At 42.9% G+C, this 17,564-nt stretch overlaps 2 protein-coding genes across 5 annotated transcripts in view; one reads left to right on the top strand and one right to left on the bottom strand.

Moving 5' to 3' along the window:
- The window catches only part of LOC308089138 (HLA class II histocompatibility antigen, DO beta chain-like), a gene marked incomplete at its 3' end in the record, with an annotated part of 282,785 nt that overhangs the window by 229,032 nt on the left and 36,189 nt on the right, over positions 1–17,564 (top strand). The window lies entirely within an intron of this gene.
- The window catches only part of elmod3 (ELMO/CED-12 domain containing 3), a 17,318-nt gene continuing 7,563 nt past the window's right edge, over positions 7,810–17,564 (bottom strand). For all 4 annotated transcript variants that reach the window (XM_080432151.1, XM_080432154.1, XM_080432153.1 and 1 more), the window contains 11 exons: positions 17,312–17,380; positions 17,123–17,206; positions 16,941–17,010; positions 15,644–15,706; positions 14,900–14,991; positions 14,246–14,369; positions 13,386–13,508; positions 12,498–12,628; positions 11,299–11,375; positions 8,552–8,679; positions 7,810–8,231 (listed from right to left, as the gene is read on the bottom strand). In XM_080432151.1, coding sequence (XP_080288277.1) covers positions 7,954–8,231; positions 8,552–8,679; positions 11,299–11,375; positions 12,498–12,628; positions 13,386–13,508; positions 14,246–14,369; positions 14,900–14,991; positions 15,644–15,706; positions 16,941–17,010; positions 17,123–17,206; positions 17,312–17,380 — 1,239 coding nt within the window. In that variant the 3' untranslated portion in view covers positions 7,810–7,953. The remainder of the gene's footprint in view (positions 8,232–8,551; positions 8,680–11,298; positions 11,376–12,497; positions 12,629–13,385; positions 13,509–14,245; positions 14,370–14,899; positions 14,992–15,643; positions 15,707–16,940; positions 17,011–17,122; positions 17,207–17,311; positions 17,381–17,564) is intronic.

The raw sequence follows: 17,564 nt of genomic DNA, 5'->3' as shown, positions 1-17,564 counted from the left end.
CTGTCTAAGTCTTAACCTACCCCAAGTCCTACCCTACCCCCCCTTTCTCTTTCTTCTCTTGTACATTTTTTTTTCACTCTTCATACCAGTAACCTGTAAACTGATTGTATGACATTCTGTATAGTAGTGTGTATATCTGTCTGTCTCTTATATGTCATCATGATTTGTGTACATGGGGATCTCATCTTAAACAAGCTCAGTGCTTAATGAGTCTTCCAGTTTATAAGACCTTGTATTGTGAATTTGTACTTCCATGTACTGATGTTCTCATGTCTTACTAAATAAAGTACATCAATCAATCAAAGCCTGTGGCATGTTTTCCCAATGCAAGCTTACGGGAGCAGTACTGCACATGCGGACGGGGGTTGACTGGCCACAGGCTGACTAAAAAAGCGATTTCATTTCAACCCATCGGTAAAATAAAAAAAAAACTGCTAAAATTTTAAACATCTGAGAGCAGGGGGGCTGACCTTTACTTTTTGGATACGATGTGTGGAAAAAGGTAAGAATCATGCACAGTGGCCAATATTCGCCGGTGTCGTCACCTAACGACACCCGACGCTGGAACCTCATCTCGGAGCTATACAGCGGAGGGAGAGGTTCTGATTGGAGCTACTCTGTCGGGTGGAAACCTCATATCTCCAAAACGTTACATGATGGTGACTGACAACCCTAGGTGTGTGAGAGAGGAGTCGGTGGTTTCACGTCAAAAAACACAAAGACGCATAACTTCTTTTTAAATGTCATTTATTTATTTATTCATTTAGCTTTCTCCATACAATACAATGTAATGTACACCAGCACATATTATTATCTCTGAAATAACTCTCATTATAAAATCGGGCTTCTACAATCAAGGTACAGTCATCAAACGTTTTGTTTTTTTAGGGACAAGACGACAACAGCAACAGTAGAACAACCTTCATATAAAGCGCAGGATATTCAACAGGAAGTGATTGTGTTTACCGAGCTATAACCCAGGAAGCTATATGTCTGACCACGCCCCTTTTAGAGCATCTTACATCCTGCACACACACACCCGCGCACACGCACACACTTCTAATTCATTTTATGACGTCAACATCAGCCCATTCTAAAGATTATTGACAAATTATCTTTAATCAAAGATTGTTTGTTCTGCGTTCTATGTGGACAGCATGAGTGTGTGTGTGTGTGGTTGGGCCTATATTACATTATGTTATTATAATGTGTGAGTGTGTTCTGCGATAGATAGTACAACGCAACGCTAAACCGGCTCACGCGTTAGTCCATTATTATTACGCAACGATTCGGGTGTGTTGAATAGACACGATAAAAACAAGCGATTTGAACGACACGAGGCCTAAGTCACCACAGAACGTCAAATGTAAAAGTCAACATACAACCGAGAGTCTGTTAAGTCGTCTCACACATCGTGAGAGAGAGGGAGAGAGAGAGAGAGAGAGAGAGGGAGAGAGAGAGAGAGTAGAGAGAGAGAGTAGAGAGAGAGAGTAGAGAGAGAGAGTAGAGAGAGAGAGAGAGAGAGTAGAGAGAGAGAGTAGAGAGAGAGAGAGAGAGAGAGTAGAGAGAGAGAGTAGAGAGAGAGTAGAGAGAGAGAGTAGAGAGAGAGAGAGTAGAGAGAGAGAGTAGAGAGAGAGAGTAGAGAGAGAGAGAGTAGAGAGAGAGAGTAGAGAGAGAGTAGAGAGAGAGTAGAGAGAGAGAGAGAGAGAGAGAGTAGAGAGAGAGAGTAGAGAGAGAGAGTAGAGAGAGAGAGTAGAGAGAGAGAGAGAGTAGAGAGAGAGAGAGTAGAGAGAGAGAGAGTAGAGAGAGAGAGTAGAGAGAGAGAGAGTAGAGAGAGAGTAGAGAGAGAGAGTAGAGAGAGAGAGAGAGTAGAGAGAGAGAGAGTAGAGAGACAGATTTGTCTAGAGTCTTGAGGTCAGAAAGGTGTTTCAGTAATAATGCCCTACCTACAATCATACAGTTACAATCATTTATTCTCTATTTACAAAACGTCCTGATTCACATACACTCGTCCTGCTCCCCTGATTATTAAAACATAAACAAAAATAAACAATTTAAAGGAATAGTTCATCCAAAATGACATTTTTTCTATTTATTAGTCACCTCATGGAGACCTGAATTCATGGATATTTTTATGTTTTTGTCTCATTCCTAAGACAATAATTTGATGACCGGCAGCGGTTCCGGTAGGAGACACAAAGAGTCTCCTTTGTGTCTCCTACCGGCACCGCTGCCTACCGGTCCGCTGGTCATCAAATTATTGTCTTAGGAATGAGACAAAAACTAAAAAAATATCCATGAATGAAGTCTCCATGGGGTGACTAATCCATAGAAAAAAAATCATTTTGGGGGTGAACTATCCCTTTAAACCTGATTCACTGCCACAATTATTGCTGGCCGCGTTTGCCCACTGCCAGAGATTTTTCATTGAAAAAAAAAAGTACTCAGGAGCCGAGATACAGAATTTTTAAGTTTTAAGTTAACAAGGAAGTGGATGGGAGTCTAGATCTGAGAATGAAAAGCTAAATGTAAGATCACATGAAGAAGAAGAAGTAGAAGGGGGGGGGGGGGGGGTCGGGGGCTCAGAGACCATGAAGCGTGGTTGATGATGATGATGACGTCATTATGGTCTCGGTTACAAAACACACTCCAGGCTCATGTTAAGTAACTTTTAACCCTTTTAGACCGGGAACGCATCATCAGTGTCATTTTAGATCATTTGTAACTCAAATCTTTGCTTCTGGGGAATTCTACAAAATGTCTTCTATAATCCTAACAGTTTTTTGAAAAACATAATGTTTCTATATCAGTGGATCTCAAACTTTTTCATGTCAAGGACCCCCAAAATGACATGTATTTGGGCCCCTGAACCCCATCTCAAAAATGTTTTGTTCCAGGGACCCCCCCAGAAGCAAAGATTTGAGTTACAAATGTTCCCTTTAAAAAATATATTCAAATATTTGCACTTAATGTTCCAAGATTTTTCAAAAATAGCAGATCTACAAGCTCATAGCGCGGCACTCTGTGCCGCATTATGAGCTTGTATATCTGCTATTTTTTAATAGCCCAAAGTATATAATATGGATAAAGTGGTTACACAGATGCATTCCTGGTTTAAATTGGCTAAGCCTGTATTTTGTGGTTGTGCGGCGGTATCGCGCCGGAACTAGCCGAACTAGTCTCAGTACGGCCGTTCTATGACTCAGCACAAACCACGGTTACTTACATTGCACAAGTCTTTCACAAAGTGAAAAAGACTCGTCTCAACACTACAAAAGTGTTAAGAGACACTTTTATTCAGTTGAAAACTAAGTATAAAATAGCCTTAAAGGATCCCCCCCCGCCCTTGTTACACATCTCATACATACATATTATCATCATTCTGAAAAGAGTGCAAATTCTGCTGATCAACGGAAACACTTGCAAAACGCTTGGCAAAAAGAATGGATGGTGACAAATAATACAAACAAAACTAATAGGTGTGTTGATGTTGTACAATAATATCAACCCTATATAGACCCTCCAGGAAAATGCGATAATGCGATCGCAGAATTTACCGCATAATCATCAAAATGGCGCCTAATTATGCGGGGGTAAAGTTTTTTCAAAAAGGCTGCATCGCATCGCATAATATGCGCATCGCATATTTCCGCATATTTCGCAACTTTTCACATATTTCGCATTTTCCGCAACTTTTTGCATATCGCATATTGCCGCATATTTCACAACTTTCCGTATATTTCCCAACTTCCCGCAATTTCACCGCATTAAATTGCAAAAACAAAAGCATATTTCATTGCATAATCAAGGATTTTTGCCCACGTCTTTCTGGAGGGTCTACCTATATTTTATATACATCCATACAGGCCTTCTTGTTTGTATGGTCAATGTTTCGAGGGCTCAAATCAACTGTGTTTTAGGGGGTACAGCTTCACGTGGAAAAGGAGACCTGATACAAAGCAAAGAAAACCAAGTCAAAAGGAAGTGAAGCTCAACCTCTACCCTACACTGGACCATATTCACACAGCGGCCATTTTGCACTTGCTTCATACTAGGACTGGGAAACCAAATATAACCGACTGAATCTTGGTCATGTAGGTTCATTGATTAATCAAGTTATTATTATTTTTTAAATGTCTTATGAATAGACAAGACATTTTTTAATATATTTATTTAATAATGGACTAAATGGATTAGGAGGAGGATGCTACAGCACTAGTGCTACCTGAATGATGCTACACAATGACGCTAGGGGGGGGGGGCGACGTTTCGCCTCGGCACAAAACAACAACCAGCCACCGTCGGATTTCTCCGACCCAAAATGATAGGATTATGGAAACAAAATAACGTGTTTTTGTTTTGTTTTGTTTTACGTCAAATCTCGTAGCTCTTTTCGACTACACGAAGGGTTAAAACGTAACCCGAAAGTTTACAGAACTGGTCAAGTTGTCATAAAGGGACGTCATAAAACAAACCTAAAGCTAAAATGGACGAGCTACAAGCTCACAACACGTTCAATTCGCACTTTTTGGAAGTCTTTTAAATGATCAATTCTGAGTTCCTGCCGGAACATATAGGGTTAGAACCACCTCCTGAGCAGAGGGCCCACATGAGGTTCTCTGAACATAGGGTTAGAACCACCTCCTGAGCAGAGGGCCCACATGAGGTTCTCTGAACATAGGGTTAGAACCACCTCCTGAGCAGAGGGCCCACATGAGGTTCTCTGAACATAGGGTTAGAACCACCTCCTGAGCAGAGGGCCCACATGAGGTTCTCTGAACATAGGGTTAGAACCACCTCCTGAGCAGAGGGCCCACATGAGGTTCTCTGAACATAGGGTTAGAACCACCTCCTGAGCAGAGGGCCCACATGAGGTTCTCTGAACATAGGGTTAGAACCACCTCCTGAGCAGAGGGCCCACATGAGGTTCTCTGAACATAGGGTTAGAACCACCTCCTGAGCAGAGGGCCCACATGAGGTTCTCTGAACATAGGGTTAGAACCACCTCCTGAGCAGAGGGCCCACATGAGGTTCTCTGAACATAGGGTTAGAACCACCTCCTGAGCAGAGGGCCCACATGAGGTTCTCTGAACATAGGGTTAGAACCACCTCCTGAGCAGAGGGCCCACATGAGGTTCTCTGAAACCCAGCCGTGGTGTATGGACACAAATCCAGAACCTGTGACATACTGTATGTTACGCAGCACAGCTCGCTTAGCTGTAGTGGAAAAAGAGCCTGTTATTTTACCCTCTGAACTTCTGTACACCCATGGATTAAAGATAAAAGAAAATGGCACAACTGAAAATGGTTGTCAGGCCATGTGAAACAGCGTGAAAAGGAGCCCCACCGCCATAGAACATTAATATAGCATCACAATGTTAACCTTTTATACTTTGGCCATTCAAAAATAGCAGATCTACAAGCTCATAGCGCGGCACCGAGTGCCGCACTATGAGCTTGTAGATCTGCTATTTTTGAAAAAACTTGAAAATTTGTGCAAATCTTTGAATATATATATTTTGAATATATACATTTGTAACTCAAATCTTAGCTTCAGGGGGGTCCCGGGGACAAAATATCTGAGCAAAATACATATCATTTGGGTGGTCCTCGACATGAAAATGTTTAAGAACCTGCCATAGAAGACATGCTGACATGGCGACTGAGAACTTTAACCCATGTTGTACCATGAGAGCAGAGCGTCAGTACAGCGTGTTGATGGAGCAGGTACTGTTACTGTAGCTGGTTTTATCATGTGCCTCACAGAAACATCCCCAACTGGAGTCACTTACTGCCATACCACAAACTTACCCCCCCCACACACACACACACACCCTGAAGTATAGGTATTCAATCGCCACACAGCACGATCGTTTTTTGATTATCCATTTGATTACATACTGTGCCATAAATCTCTGTGGACAACATCAGCCCCTTCATACCACACACACACACACACACACACGCACACGCACGCACGCACAATAATATTAACGTTTAATTGGTCAAATAACATTACAATCTCATGCTCTATAATGGAATGTATAGAAAGCCCAAAACCAGAACTTTGACTCTAGCCAGGACACACTGTGGTGAAATATGGACTCAAAGACCTGTTCACGAGTCAAAGACCTGTTCACGAGTCAAAGACCTGTTCACCAGTCAAAGACCTGTTCACCAGTCAAAGACCTGTTCACGAGTCAAAGACCTGTTCACCAGTCAAAGACCTGTTCACCAGTCAAAGACCTGTTCACCAGTCAAAGACCTGTTCACCAGTCAAAGACCCGCTCGCGAGTCAAAGAACTGTTCACGAGACAAAGACCCGCTCACAAGTCAAAGACCTGTTCACGAGTCAAAGACGAGTCTGGGGGTTCTGGTGTTCAGAACCACAGCAAGGTCTTTCTCCTCATCAGTTCAGCAAAAAGAATAAAAAAGGTTCTGAAGTGCTTTTCATACATAATGATAACTATAACAATGCAACCTCAACTATGACTGCAGTCCTTTTTGAAAGGACTAAAAAGTTGCCTTTTTATTATTTTAAAATATATATCCTCCATAGTCGAAGGGAGTCCTGTCAGACTCCCCAACCCCCCCAACAACCACCATGAGAATAGCCCACAGACACCTGAAGTCGAATAGAAACATGTCCCCATGTACACACTGCCATAGAGAATGCAAAAGGGAGTCCATGGCGTGTTCTAAAAACCTTTAAAAGAACGTCTTGGTCAATTTCTTTTGACCTGAATCCCGAGACACAGAGCAGAAAGCGTTGTCAGGTTGTTGTCTGGTTTTCCCGACAGGAAGGGATTTGGGATTCAGGTTGCTTTAGAACAGGTTCTTGCTATAGACAAATCCACAGAACGGAAATCATAACTGCGGTGTCAAGCGGCTGCCGCTCCGCGACACCGCAGTTATGATTGCCTACAGGCAGTGCGTCTGTGGATTAATCTATAGAGAGGATGCAGGTTTAGCTTTAGAACAGGTTCCTGCTATAGAGAGGCCTATAGGAGAGATGTCACAGAGGAAGTCATTATGGAACCTTCTAGGTCAGCTACTGTTCTGACCGTTCACACATTTTGGCAGCTATACTGATTTGGCTTCCAAACCCACTGAACCCACAGAAAAGTGCAAACGCTGTGTTTAGTGTGTGTTTGTGTCTATTCTCTTTACAATGCCTGTTTTTTGGAGCAACCCCTCTATTACTGATCAAAGTGCAGTGCGCCGTGGAGCCAGCAGAGGGGGCTGAATGGTCCAGGCAGCAGGTTCTATGTTACGGCTTGGTGGGCTCCACATGTTATCTAAAGAGACCCTCACACACACACACACACACACATACACACACACACTGATAGATGTATTCCCAAGACAGCACACACACACTTACTATACCTGTGAAGACATTTTAGGACGGCTTTAAGAAGGATTTTATAAATGCCATTTGTAACTATTTATTTTGCCGTTTTTTTTTTTACCTAAAACCTGATTATGGTGCTTAGTTGCTCGCCGGGTTTCGCGCACCGGACATAGGAGCTTGTAGACGTTGCCTGTTTTCGGTGCGTGCCACCGCCATGCAACCAAGTATAAATGTGTCAGAACTCTAACCCCTCAACCTAACCTTCTTAATGTCTAATACTAACCCTAAACCCAACCTGAGTCTTGGTTGGGATTGTTAAACCGAACTCTAAAAGTCGTTTTTTTTACCATTTCTCTTTTCTAGTTCTCACATTTTATTATAATTTTGGGGACATTTGGCCCTCACAGGTATAGTAATATACACACACACACACACACACACACACACACACACACACACACACACACACACACACACACACACACACACACACACACACACACACACACACACACACACACACACACACACACACACACACACACACACACACACACACACACACACACACACACACACACACTCTCTCTCTGACTAGGTTAGATGAGTCTGGCCTCTCCCTCCATGTCAGGGGGCAGCTCACACACTCCAGTGAAGTGCATCTCTTTGCTCTTGGTCCCCCGCTGCACCGTGGGGGTCCGGGCCCCCCTCTGCAGCTCCCCCCCCAGGCAGGGCGAAGGCTGCTGGCCCCCCTGGGGGTCCGGGGAGGGCCCTCCTCCTCCTCCTCCTCCTCCTCCCCCCGACCGCCTCTCCTTCAGGAAGAGCTCCAGACGACGCAGCATCAGCTTGGGGTTCTTTTTGGCAAACAGCTCCACCTCTGGCAGGAGAGAGAAACACACACCACCTCAACAAGCAGAATGATTACAATCAGAATATAGAGCTTTAACATTTTTGTTTTAACCAAAACTGTTACTTTTCAGGATTCAAATGCAAAAATAGCAAAAATAGCAAAAATAGCAAAAATAGCGTGTTTCAAGCTTTTAGATCTGCTATTTTTGATACTTGTGTGTGACGCTGTAGTGTGATCAAGTAGGGACGTTCATTTACGAAAACACACAAAAACTTAAAATATGGAGATAAGAGGTTTCTGCCTGTTAAAGGGCAGCAGAAGCTGCGGGTAGGATTGTGTTTTAATACCTTTGAGAACGAAGCCGGAGTCAGAGATGGTCTTGTGCTGACTCTTCCACAGCTGGTACAGGTGGAGGTACGTGGCAACGTAGAACTCATTCAACACACCCACCACCTGCTGACGACGATTACACTCCCTACACAACACAAAACAATGATTACACTCCCTACACAACACAACACAACACAACACAACACAATGATTACACTCCCTACACAACACAACACAACACAACACAATGACACAACACAACACAATGATTACACTCCCTACACAACACAACACAACACAACACAACACAATGATTACACTCCCTACACAACACAACACAACACAACACAATGACACAACACAACACAATGATTACACTCCCTACACAACACAACACAACACAACACAATGATTACACTCCCTACACAACACAACACAACACAATGATTACACTCCCTACACAACACAACACAACACAATGACACAACACAACACAATGATTACACTCCCTACACAACACAACACAACACAATGATTACACTCCCTACACAACACAACACAACACAATGACACAACACAACACAACACAATGATTACACTCCCTGCACAACACAACACAATGACACAACACAACACAATGATTACACTCCCTACACAACACAACACAACACAACACAATGATTACACTCCCTGCACAACACAACACAATGATTACACTCCCTGCACAACACAACACAACACAATGATTACACTCCCTGCACAACACAACACAACACAACACAACACAATGATTACACTCCCTGCACAACACAACACAATGATTACACTCCCTGCACAACACAACACAATGATTACACTCCCTGCACAACACAACACAATGATTACACTCCCTGCACAACACAACACAATGATTACACTCCCTGCACAACACAACACAATGATTACACTCCCTGCACAACACAACACAACACAACACAATGATTACACTCCCTGCACAACACAACACAACACAACACAATGATTACACTCCCTACACAACACAACACAACACAATGATTACACTCCCTACACAACACAACACAATGATTACACTCCCTACACAACACAACACAACACAATGATTACACTCCCTACACAACACAACACAACACAATGATTACACTCCCTACACAACACAACACAACACAATGATTACACTCCCTACACAACACAACACAACACAATGATTACACTCCCTACACAACACAACACAACACAACACAATGATTACACTCCCTACACAACACAACACAACACAATGATTACACTCCCTGCACAACACAACACAACACAATGATTACACTCCCTGCACAACACAACACAACACAATGATTACACTCCCTGCACAACACAACACAACACAATGATTACACTCCCTGCACAACACAACACATGATTACACTCCCTGCACAGCACAACACAACACAACACAACACAATGATTACACTCCCTGCACAACACAACACAACACAACACAACGATTACACTCCCTGCACAACACAACACAACACAACACAACGATTACACTCCCTGCACAACACAACACAATGATTACACTCCCTGCACAACACAACACAACACAATGATTACACTCCCTACACAACACAACACAACACAATGATTACACTCCCTACACAACACAACACAACACAACACAATGATTACACTCCCTACACAACACAACACAACACAACACAATGACACAACACAACACAACACAATGATTACACTCCCTGCACAACACAACACAACACAACACAACACAATGATTACACTCCCTACACAACACAACACAATGACACAACACAACACAACACAACACAACACAACACAACACAACACAATGATTACACTCCCTGCACAACACAACACAACACAATGACACAACACAACACAATGATTACACTCCCTACACAACACAACACAACACAACACAATGATTACACTCCCTACACAACACAACACAACACAATGACACAACACAACACAACACAATGATTACACTCCCTGCACAACACAACACAATGACACAACACAACACAATGATTACACTCCCTACACAACACAACACAACACAACACAACACAATGATTACACTCCCTACACAACACAACACAACACAACACAATGATTACACTCCCTACACAACACAACACAACACAACACAATGACACAACACAACACAACACAATGATTACACTCCCTGCACAACACAACACAATGACACAACACAACACAATGATTACACTCCCTACACAACACAACACAACACAACACAATGATTACACTCCCTGCACAACACAACACAACACAATGATTACACTCCCTGCACAACACAACACAATGATTACACTCCCTGCACAACACAACACAACACAACACAACACAACACAACACAATGATTACACTCCCTGCACAGCACAACAGGGTTGTTATAGTTCACTAAAACTAATATACACCAAATAACTACAATTGAAAACAGATTTTAGCGGGGGGGGGGAATAACTGAAGCTGTATTGTGCATTTACAAAACTAACTAAAACTAACTACAATCATCATCAGTATCATCATCATTAATTTGGAGGGTAGCGGCCTGAAAAGTTTGACAACCACTGTATAGAACCAAGGGGGTCCCCGGAACTAAATATTTTGAGATGGGGGTCCGTGGACAAATATATATCAACATATTGCTACAAAGAGTGCTTTAGTTGTTTTGGTGACTCACTTGGATAAGGCCTCCTCTCTGAGCACGTGCAGGGCGATACGCGTCATGTTGATTGACATCACGCTGAAAGGAAAGTTCTGGAACAACACAATACAACATGGACATGAGGATACTGACCCTCTGGAACAACACAATAACATGGACATGAGGATACTGACCCTCCTTACAACAGTTACAACACAATACAACATGGACATGAGGATACTGACCCTCCTTACAACAGTTACAACACAATACAACAATACAACATGGACATGAGGATACTGACCCTCCTTACAACAGTTAACATGAGACATACCACTCAATTGAAGAGGCTGCCCAAAAATCTAATAAACCAATACTTATATATCGTTGCTGTCCGGCAGGAACCAGCTAACTCCATTTTGACGCTTTAGCATTTCTTTCCCATAAATCAGGGCCATTGAACACCCTTTACGTCTGTGTGTTGGTTAAAAAAAATATTGAAACAATGAGAAGCATTAAAAAGTGCTTCTGACAAAACTCCATTAGATCCTCAAACTTTCTGCTAAACCAGCTAACTCCACCAAAGGGGGGGTGGAGTTAGCTGGTTTTGCTGACTCCAGGCTCCACCCCCTTTTGACCTCCAACCTCATTGTGAGCTTGGAGGTCCATTCAGCTGTCCTTATCAATGATGAACAAAACCTCCTAACTCCACTTTTTGTTTTGTTTTTTGTCATTTCCTGAAAAATGAACATTTTGGAGTTAGCTGGTTTCTGCCCGACAGCAGAGATATACAGTATGTATTAATTATAATTTGTGACACACTCCCTTTCGTTCACCATTTCCAACCAGATTCATCCCCTAAGCATCTTTAACACACTGTAAATGTGGACATGAGAATAAAGGCTAATCTCTACTTTAACGATATTCCAATCGGAAAATATCTTGTGTCAACAGATTGTTGTTGTTGTTGTTGTTTTCAGTAGAACAGATCGTCTGTCGGGTGGAAACCTCACATGTCCAAAACTGTTACTCTTCAGGATTCAAAAATAGCAAATGTAGCAGATCTACAAGCTCAAAACGCGTTTCGGGCTTGTAGATCTGCTACTTTTGTTGCTATTGTGTGACGCTGTAGTATGATCAAGTAGGGCATTAATTTACTTAATCTAATGAAAATATGGAGGTTTTTTGCCCGACAGCAACGATAGGATCAGAGTGGAGGCGTCATGTCACCTGACCTGTGAGGGATGTAGTGACAGTCTGTAGATGTCTCTGGCCAGAGGCAGAGTCTCTGGGTCCATCACTAAGTACAGTGTGTGCATGAGGCCCAGGAAGCCTGTTCCACGCAGGTCTGTGGCCGGATCCGTACCTACACACCACACACACACACACACACACACACACACACACACACACACACACACACACACACACACACACACACACACACACACACACACACACACACACACACACACACACACACACACACACACACACACACACACACACACACACACACACACACACACACAATTAAGCTTTTTCATACATTTCATAGATTAGACCCTCAAGAAAAACGCGGGCGAAAATCCTTGATTATACGGGCAAAAAATCATTTATTTTGGGTTGAAATATGCCGGGATTTTATTTGATTTTATGCAGTGAAATTGCGAAGATTTGCGGAAATATGTGAAACATATGAAAAGTTGCAAAATATGCAAAAATTCTAAATATGCAAAAAGTGGCAACATATGCGGAAATATGTGCATAATATGCGCATTACTATGCACATTGTTATTATGCGCATAATCACGTTTTTCTGGAGGGGTCTAATAGATACATTGGTAGACTTGTTTGACAGTCACAGCACTATCGTCAGTGTTTACCCCAGAACAGGAATGCTATGCTAACCAAAGAAGGTTCTTATCACACAAAGATTTGGCGCCCAACCCCCCCGTAGACCCCCTATAGGGGTCCTGGAGCCCCTGTTGAAGACCCATGTAGTAGTAGTGTCTTTTCTGTTTTTGCTCTACATTAGATATCTGACAATAGCAGATCTACAAGCTGACAACACAGGGTTTAAAGTGGTGAACTGTCTGCTACCATAAAGAGACGCTGCTGACCCTGAAAGCCGATGTTCTCCCAGTGTTCTCCGTAGCGAGGGCAGTCCATCCTGCTGCCCAGCAGCCTCTTATAGATGGTCTGCAGGACACGCATGTGGACCGCCTGGCTGTTGTCCAGAGAGCCTGGAGAACGAACACACACACACACGCACACGCACAAGGACTTCAACATTTTAGGATGGTGATTTTATGAATGCCATTACATTTTTGTAACCCTAACCAGTGGTGGAAAGTAACTAAGTACATTTACTTGAGTACTGTACTTAAGTACAATGTTGAGGTATTTGTACTTTACTTGAATATTTCCAATTTCCAATACTTTTACTTCTACTCCACTACATCTCAGAGGCAAATATTGTACTTTTACTCCACTACAATTATTTGAAATCTTTAGTTACTAGTTACTTTTCAGATATAAACTATGATATAATGAAACATACATTAACCACTTTAGCCCTATTTTATACATAGGCTATTTGAAAATAGCAGATCTACAAGCTCACAACGCGTCGCATCGCGACGCGTTGTGAGCTTGTAGATCGGCTATTTTCAAATATTTAGTACTTTTACTTTTGGTACTTTAAGTACATTTTGATGCCAATACTTTTGTACTTTTACTCAAGTACATTTTTAATTCTGGACTTTTACTTGTAACAGAGTATTTTTATATTGCAGTATTGGTACTTTTACTTAAGTAAAGAATTGTAGTACTTTTTCCACCACTGCATTTTTGTAACCCTAACCCCCTGAAGCCAAACATAGCAGCTCTAGATCACACACAGGCAGGCGCACACACAGTAAAATAAGACAGTAACATGTGTCAGTAAGACCAGGTGAGTGAACTAGTGGATCAGACTCACATTGTGCGATGGAGAACACCAGGTCTCTCTCCTCCAGCAGCTCTCGGTGAAGCCGCGGCGGTCCGAACAGGAAGTGTGTGATGGCCGCCAGACCCGTTCTGTGAATGGTGGGCTGGATGTTCTTCTGCACAGACAGACAGACAGACAGACAGACAGACAGACACACAGACACAGTTCAACAGTCTCACTTTTTTGTAAGTATAAAATAAAGCCTCAGTCAGTGGTTCTAACACGGCAGTCAGCCTTTCGGCTGCTGTGTAGTAGTCAAACAATCTTAGCCTGAGGCAACGAGCTCAATCGATGGTCTTGAAGGGCGGATCCAAACACAGCCGCCCGGATTCGTGCGTGGCTTCCTATTGCTTCACCAATCTATGTCCCCGCCTCCCCTCCCCCCCCCCGGCCTGTGCACGGAGCACGCTGACGTCACCAAATTTAGAGCGACGCCCCTCTGCACTCTGATTGGTTAGGAGATAACAAGGTCCTAAGACCATCGTTCCTGCATGGCTCCCCCAGGCTTTTTTTCTTTTGTAACAAAAAAAAAAGCATGGGTTTCCGAGGCTAAACAATCTAGGCTACCTGAAAGTGTGAAAAAAACTATTTTTTTTCTTTTCACCACTTACATTCAATTACTAACAGAATTCTCTCTCATCTTACCAGCACGTCGCCAAAGTCTGTGGTCTGGAAGTGCTGCAGAGCCTCGTTGAAGGAGATGAGAGGGACTGGACCGCTGTCCTCGCTGCAGAGAGCTGCAGGGGGAGAGAGCATTAAAGAGTTAAAAAATATATATCTCACAGAGAATGACATGTTGGGACTCTATGGGATCCAAACTAAATGACTGAAATCAGTCATGGCGATCTAAGCACTTGAATCTAAGCAAGCGTCGTGTATAGAACTCATCGCTGAGTATATTCTAAATGAAACAATTCAACTAATGGTGATTGTTTTGTTCTGTTGTGTCATATGGACAGTCTGTCTTACATTACATTACATTACATTACAGTCATCTAGCAGACGCTTTTATCCAAAGCGACTTACAATAAGTGCATTCAACATAGGTAGGGAACAAAACTACTAATCACCAGAAGTCTTAAGTGCATTCTCTTCTAAAACAAGTAACTAAGAGTATACCTAGCGCTAAGGTAAAAGTGCAATATATCAGCTACCTACTTTCTTAAACAGATGAGACAAATAGGATAATCAAATGAGCAAGAGCTAAAACAAATAAGTGTATCAAATAAAGAAGATCCAAACAAGATCCAATAAAACGTCTTCTCAGTAAAGAACTCATGTGGACAGTCTCTCTTCTCAGTAAAGTTTAAGACTTAAGTGGCATTCTAAATGAAACATTTTTATTATTATTATTACTAAACCAGACTTCAGAGTGGTGTAGGGTCTCACCTGGCAGGCTGCCCTCCACAGCGTCCCACTCCTCTCTGGCTTTCTCCAGCTCAGAATCCTCCTCTGAAGAACACAAAACAGGGGGAAAAGGTGAGCAAATACCAAACTCATGGATTAAAACTAAATAAGATCTCACGACTAAAACAAGTGCTGTTTCCTAAAACAATGAACACAATCTTAGGAATGTCAGTCAGTCAGTCACACACTCTGTCTGTCTTTAGCATACTGTATGCACACCGTGAGGAAGCCCGTTTTTCTCTTCTTCACAATGTAAGATGTTTATTTGCTATAGCTACAAGTTCTCTGTGATGCATTGAGAGCTTGCAGATCGGCTATTTTCGCTGCGCAACATGCTTCCATAGAAGACATGCCGTCTTCTATGGAATCCAGATGACTGAAATCAGTCGTTGGTGACTGAGAACTTTAATCCATGCAAAACTAATCCACCCGATCCATCACAGTAACAAACACAAACTCACCGTCTGTGACGCACAGAGGTGACAGGTAGAGCCAGGCAGCAACGGCTCTGTCACCTCCCTCACCTCCCTCACCTCCGGACGCCCAATTCATTCTCTAAGCGTTCGTCTTAAATAGTGTGTTAGCGTCCTGCCTGACAGCCCTGCATCATACTGTACTGTAGTGTACTGTACTGTAGTGTAGGATGGGTAATGCTACAGAGCCGGTGCATCATACTGTACTGTAGTGTACTGTACTGTAGTGTAGGATGGGTAATGCTACAGAGCCGGTGCATTGCACACAGACCCCCAGGGAGGTGCAGACCTCCACGTATCTAGGAAACAATGAGCATCTCCACTGGGAAGGACACCCGGAGGACAGACCGCTAGACTAGAGGGAGAGGGGTGTGTGTGTGTGTGTGTGTGTGTGTGTGTGTGTGTGTGTGTGTGTGTGTGTGTGTGTGTGTGTGTGTGTGTGTGTGTGTGTGTGTGTGTGTGTGTGTGTGTGTGTGTGTGTGTGTGTGTGTGTGTGTGTGTGTGTGTGTGTGTAGTGGTGGAAAGTAACAAAGTAAATGTACTACTGTACTTAAGTACCATTTTGATGTATTTATTTTACTTTAGTTACTAGTTATACTTTGTAAAACATACGTTAACCACTTCAGCCATGGCTATTTGAAAATAGCTGATCTACAAGCTCACAACGCGTTGCGAGCTTTTTAGAGGTTATAGGTTTAGGGGCTGGAGTTGTGCCTGATTTATACTTATTAGAATGCTGAAAATAACGTTTGTGTGTGTCTGTGTGTGTCTGTGTGTGTGTGTGTGTGTGCGTGTGTGTGTGTTACCTGCAGCTTTAGGCGCCTCCCCTCCCATGGCCAGGGTCTGCAGCAGACCATTCTGCTTCAGAGCTGAGATCTGTGTGGTGAGAAGTAAGAACACCAGTTAGTTTAAACATCAGGTGTCTGCCATGAACTCTAATCTATGTGTGAAATGGATAGAAATAAAGAAAAACAAAGGACAGACTCACGGGCATGGATGTGAGCGGTGCCGTACCGCTGGTGGTGGTGTGGTGGTCCTGAACGTCATGACCTATTATCACTCCATTCATGACCTGAACACACAGGTCTGAATTGTAAGTTTGTGTGTGCGATGGGGGGGGTCCCTAAACACCTCTCATCAACACATTTATTTAATAAAGGTGACATGTTGTACTCACAGACTTATGGTTGGAGTGTCCGTTGGTCTCTTCCTCTGGCTTACATTCATGGGAGAAACCATTCAGGCCCTGGGAGAGGGGGGGGGGGGGGCAGATGTTAGTTACAATAAATACACATTTAATTTAGTCATCATGACAGCAATGAGCTGCTAGCTGCATAACATTAAACCAGTGGTTCTCAACCTGATCCGGATCACTTAACACCTATAGCCTCTAGGCTACCGTTTTAAGTGGACTCTCCCCATTTCCTGTC

The sequence above is a fragment of the Gymnoscopelus braueri genome, assembly GCF_963280865.1.
Source record: "Gymnoscopelus braueri genome assembly, chromosome: 7".
NCBI classification, from domain to species: Eukaryota; Metazoa; Chordata; class Actinopteri; order Myctophiformes; family Myctophidae; genus Gymnoscopelus; species Gymnoscopelus braueri.
This window is presented reverse-complemented; position numbering and strand designations above follow the sequence as displayed.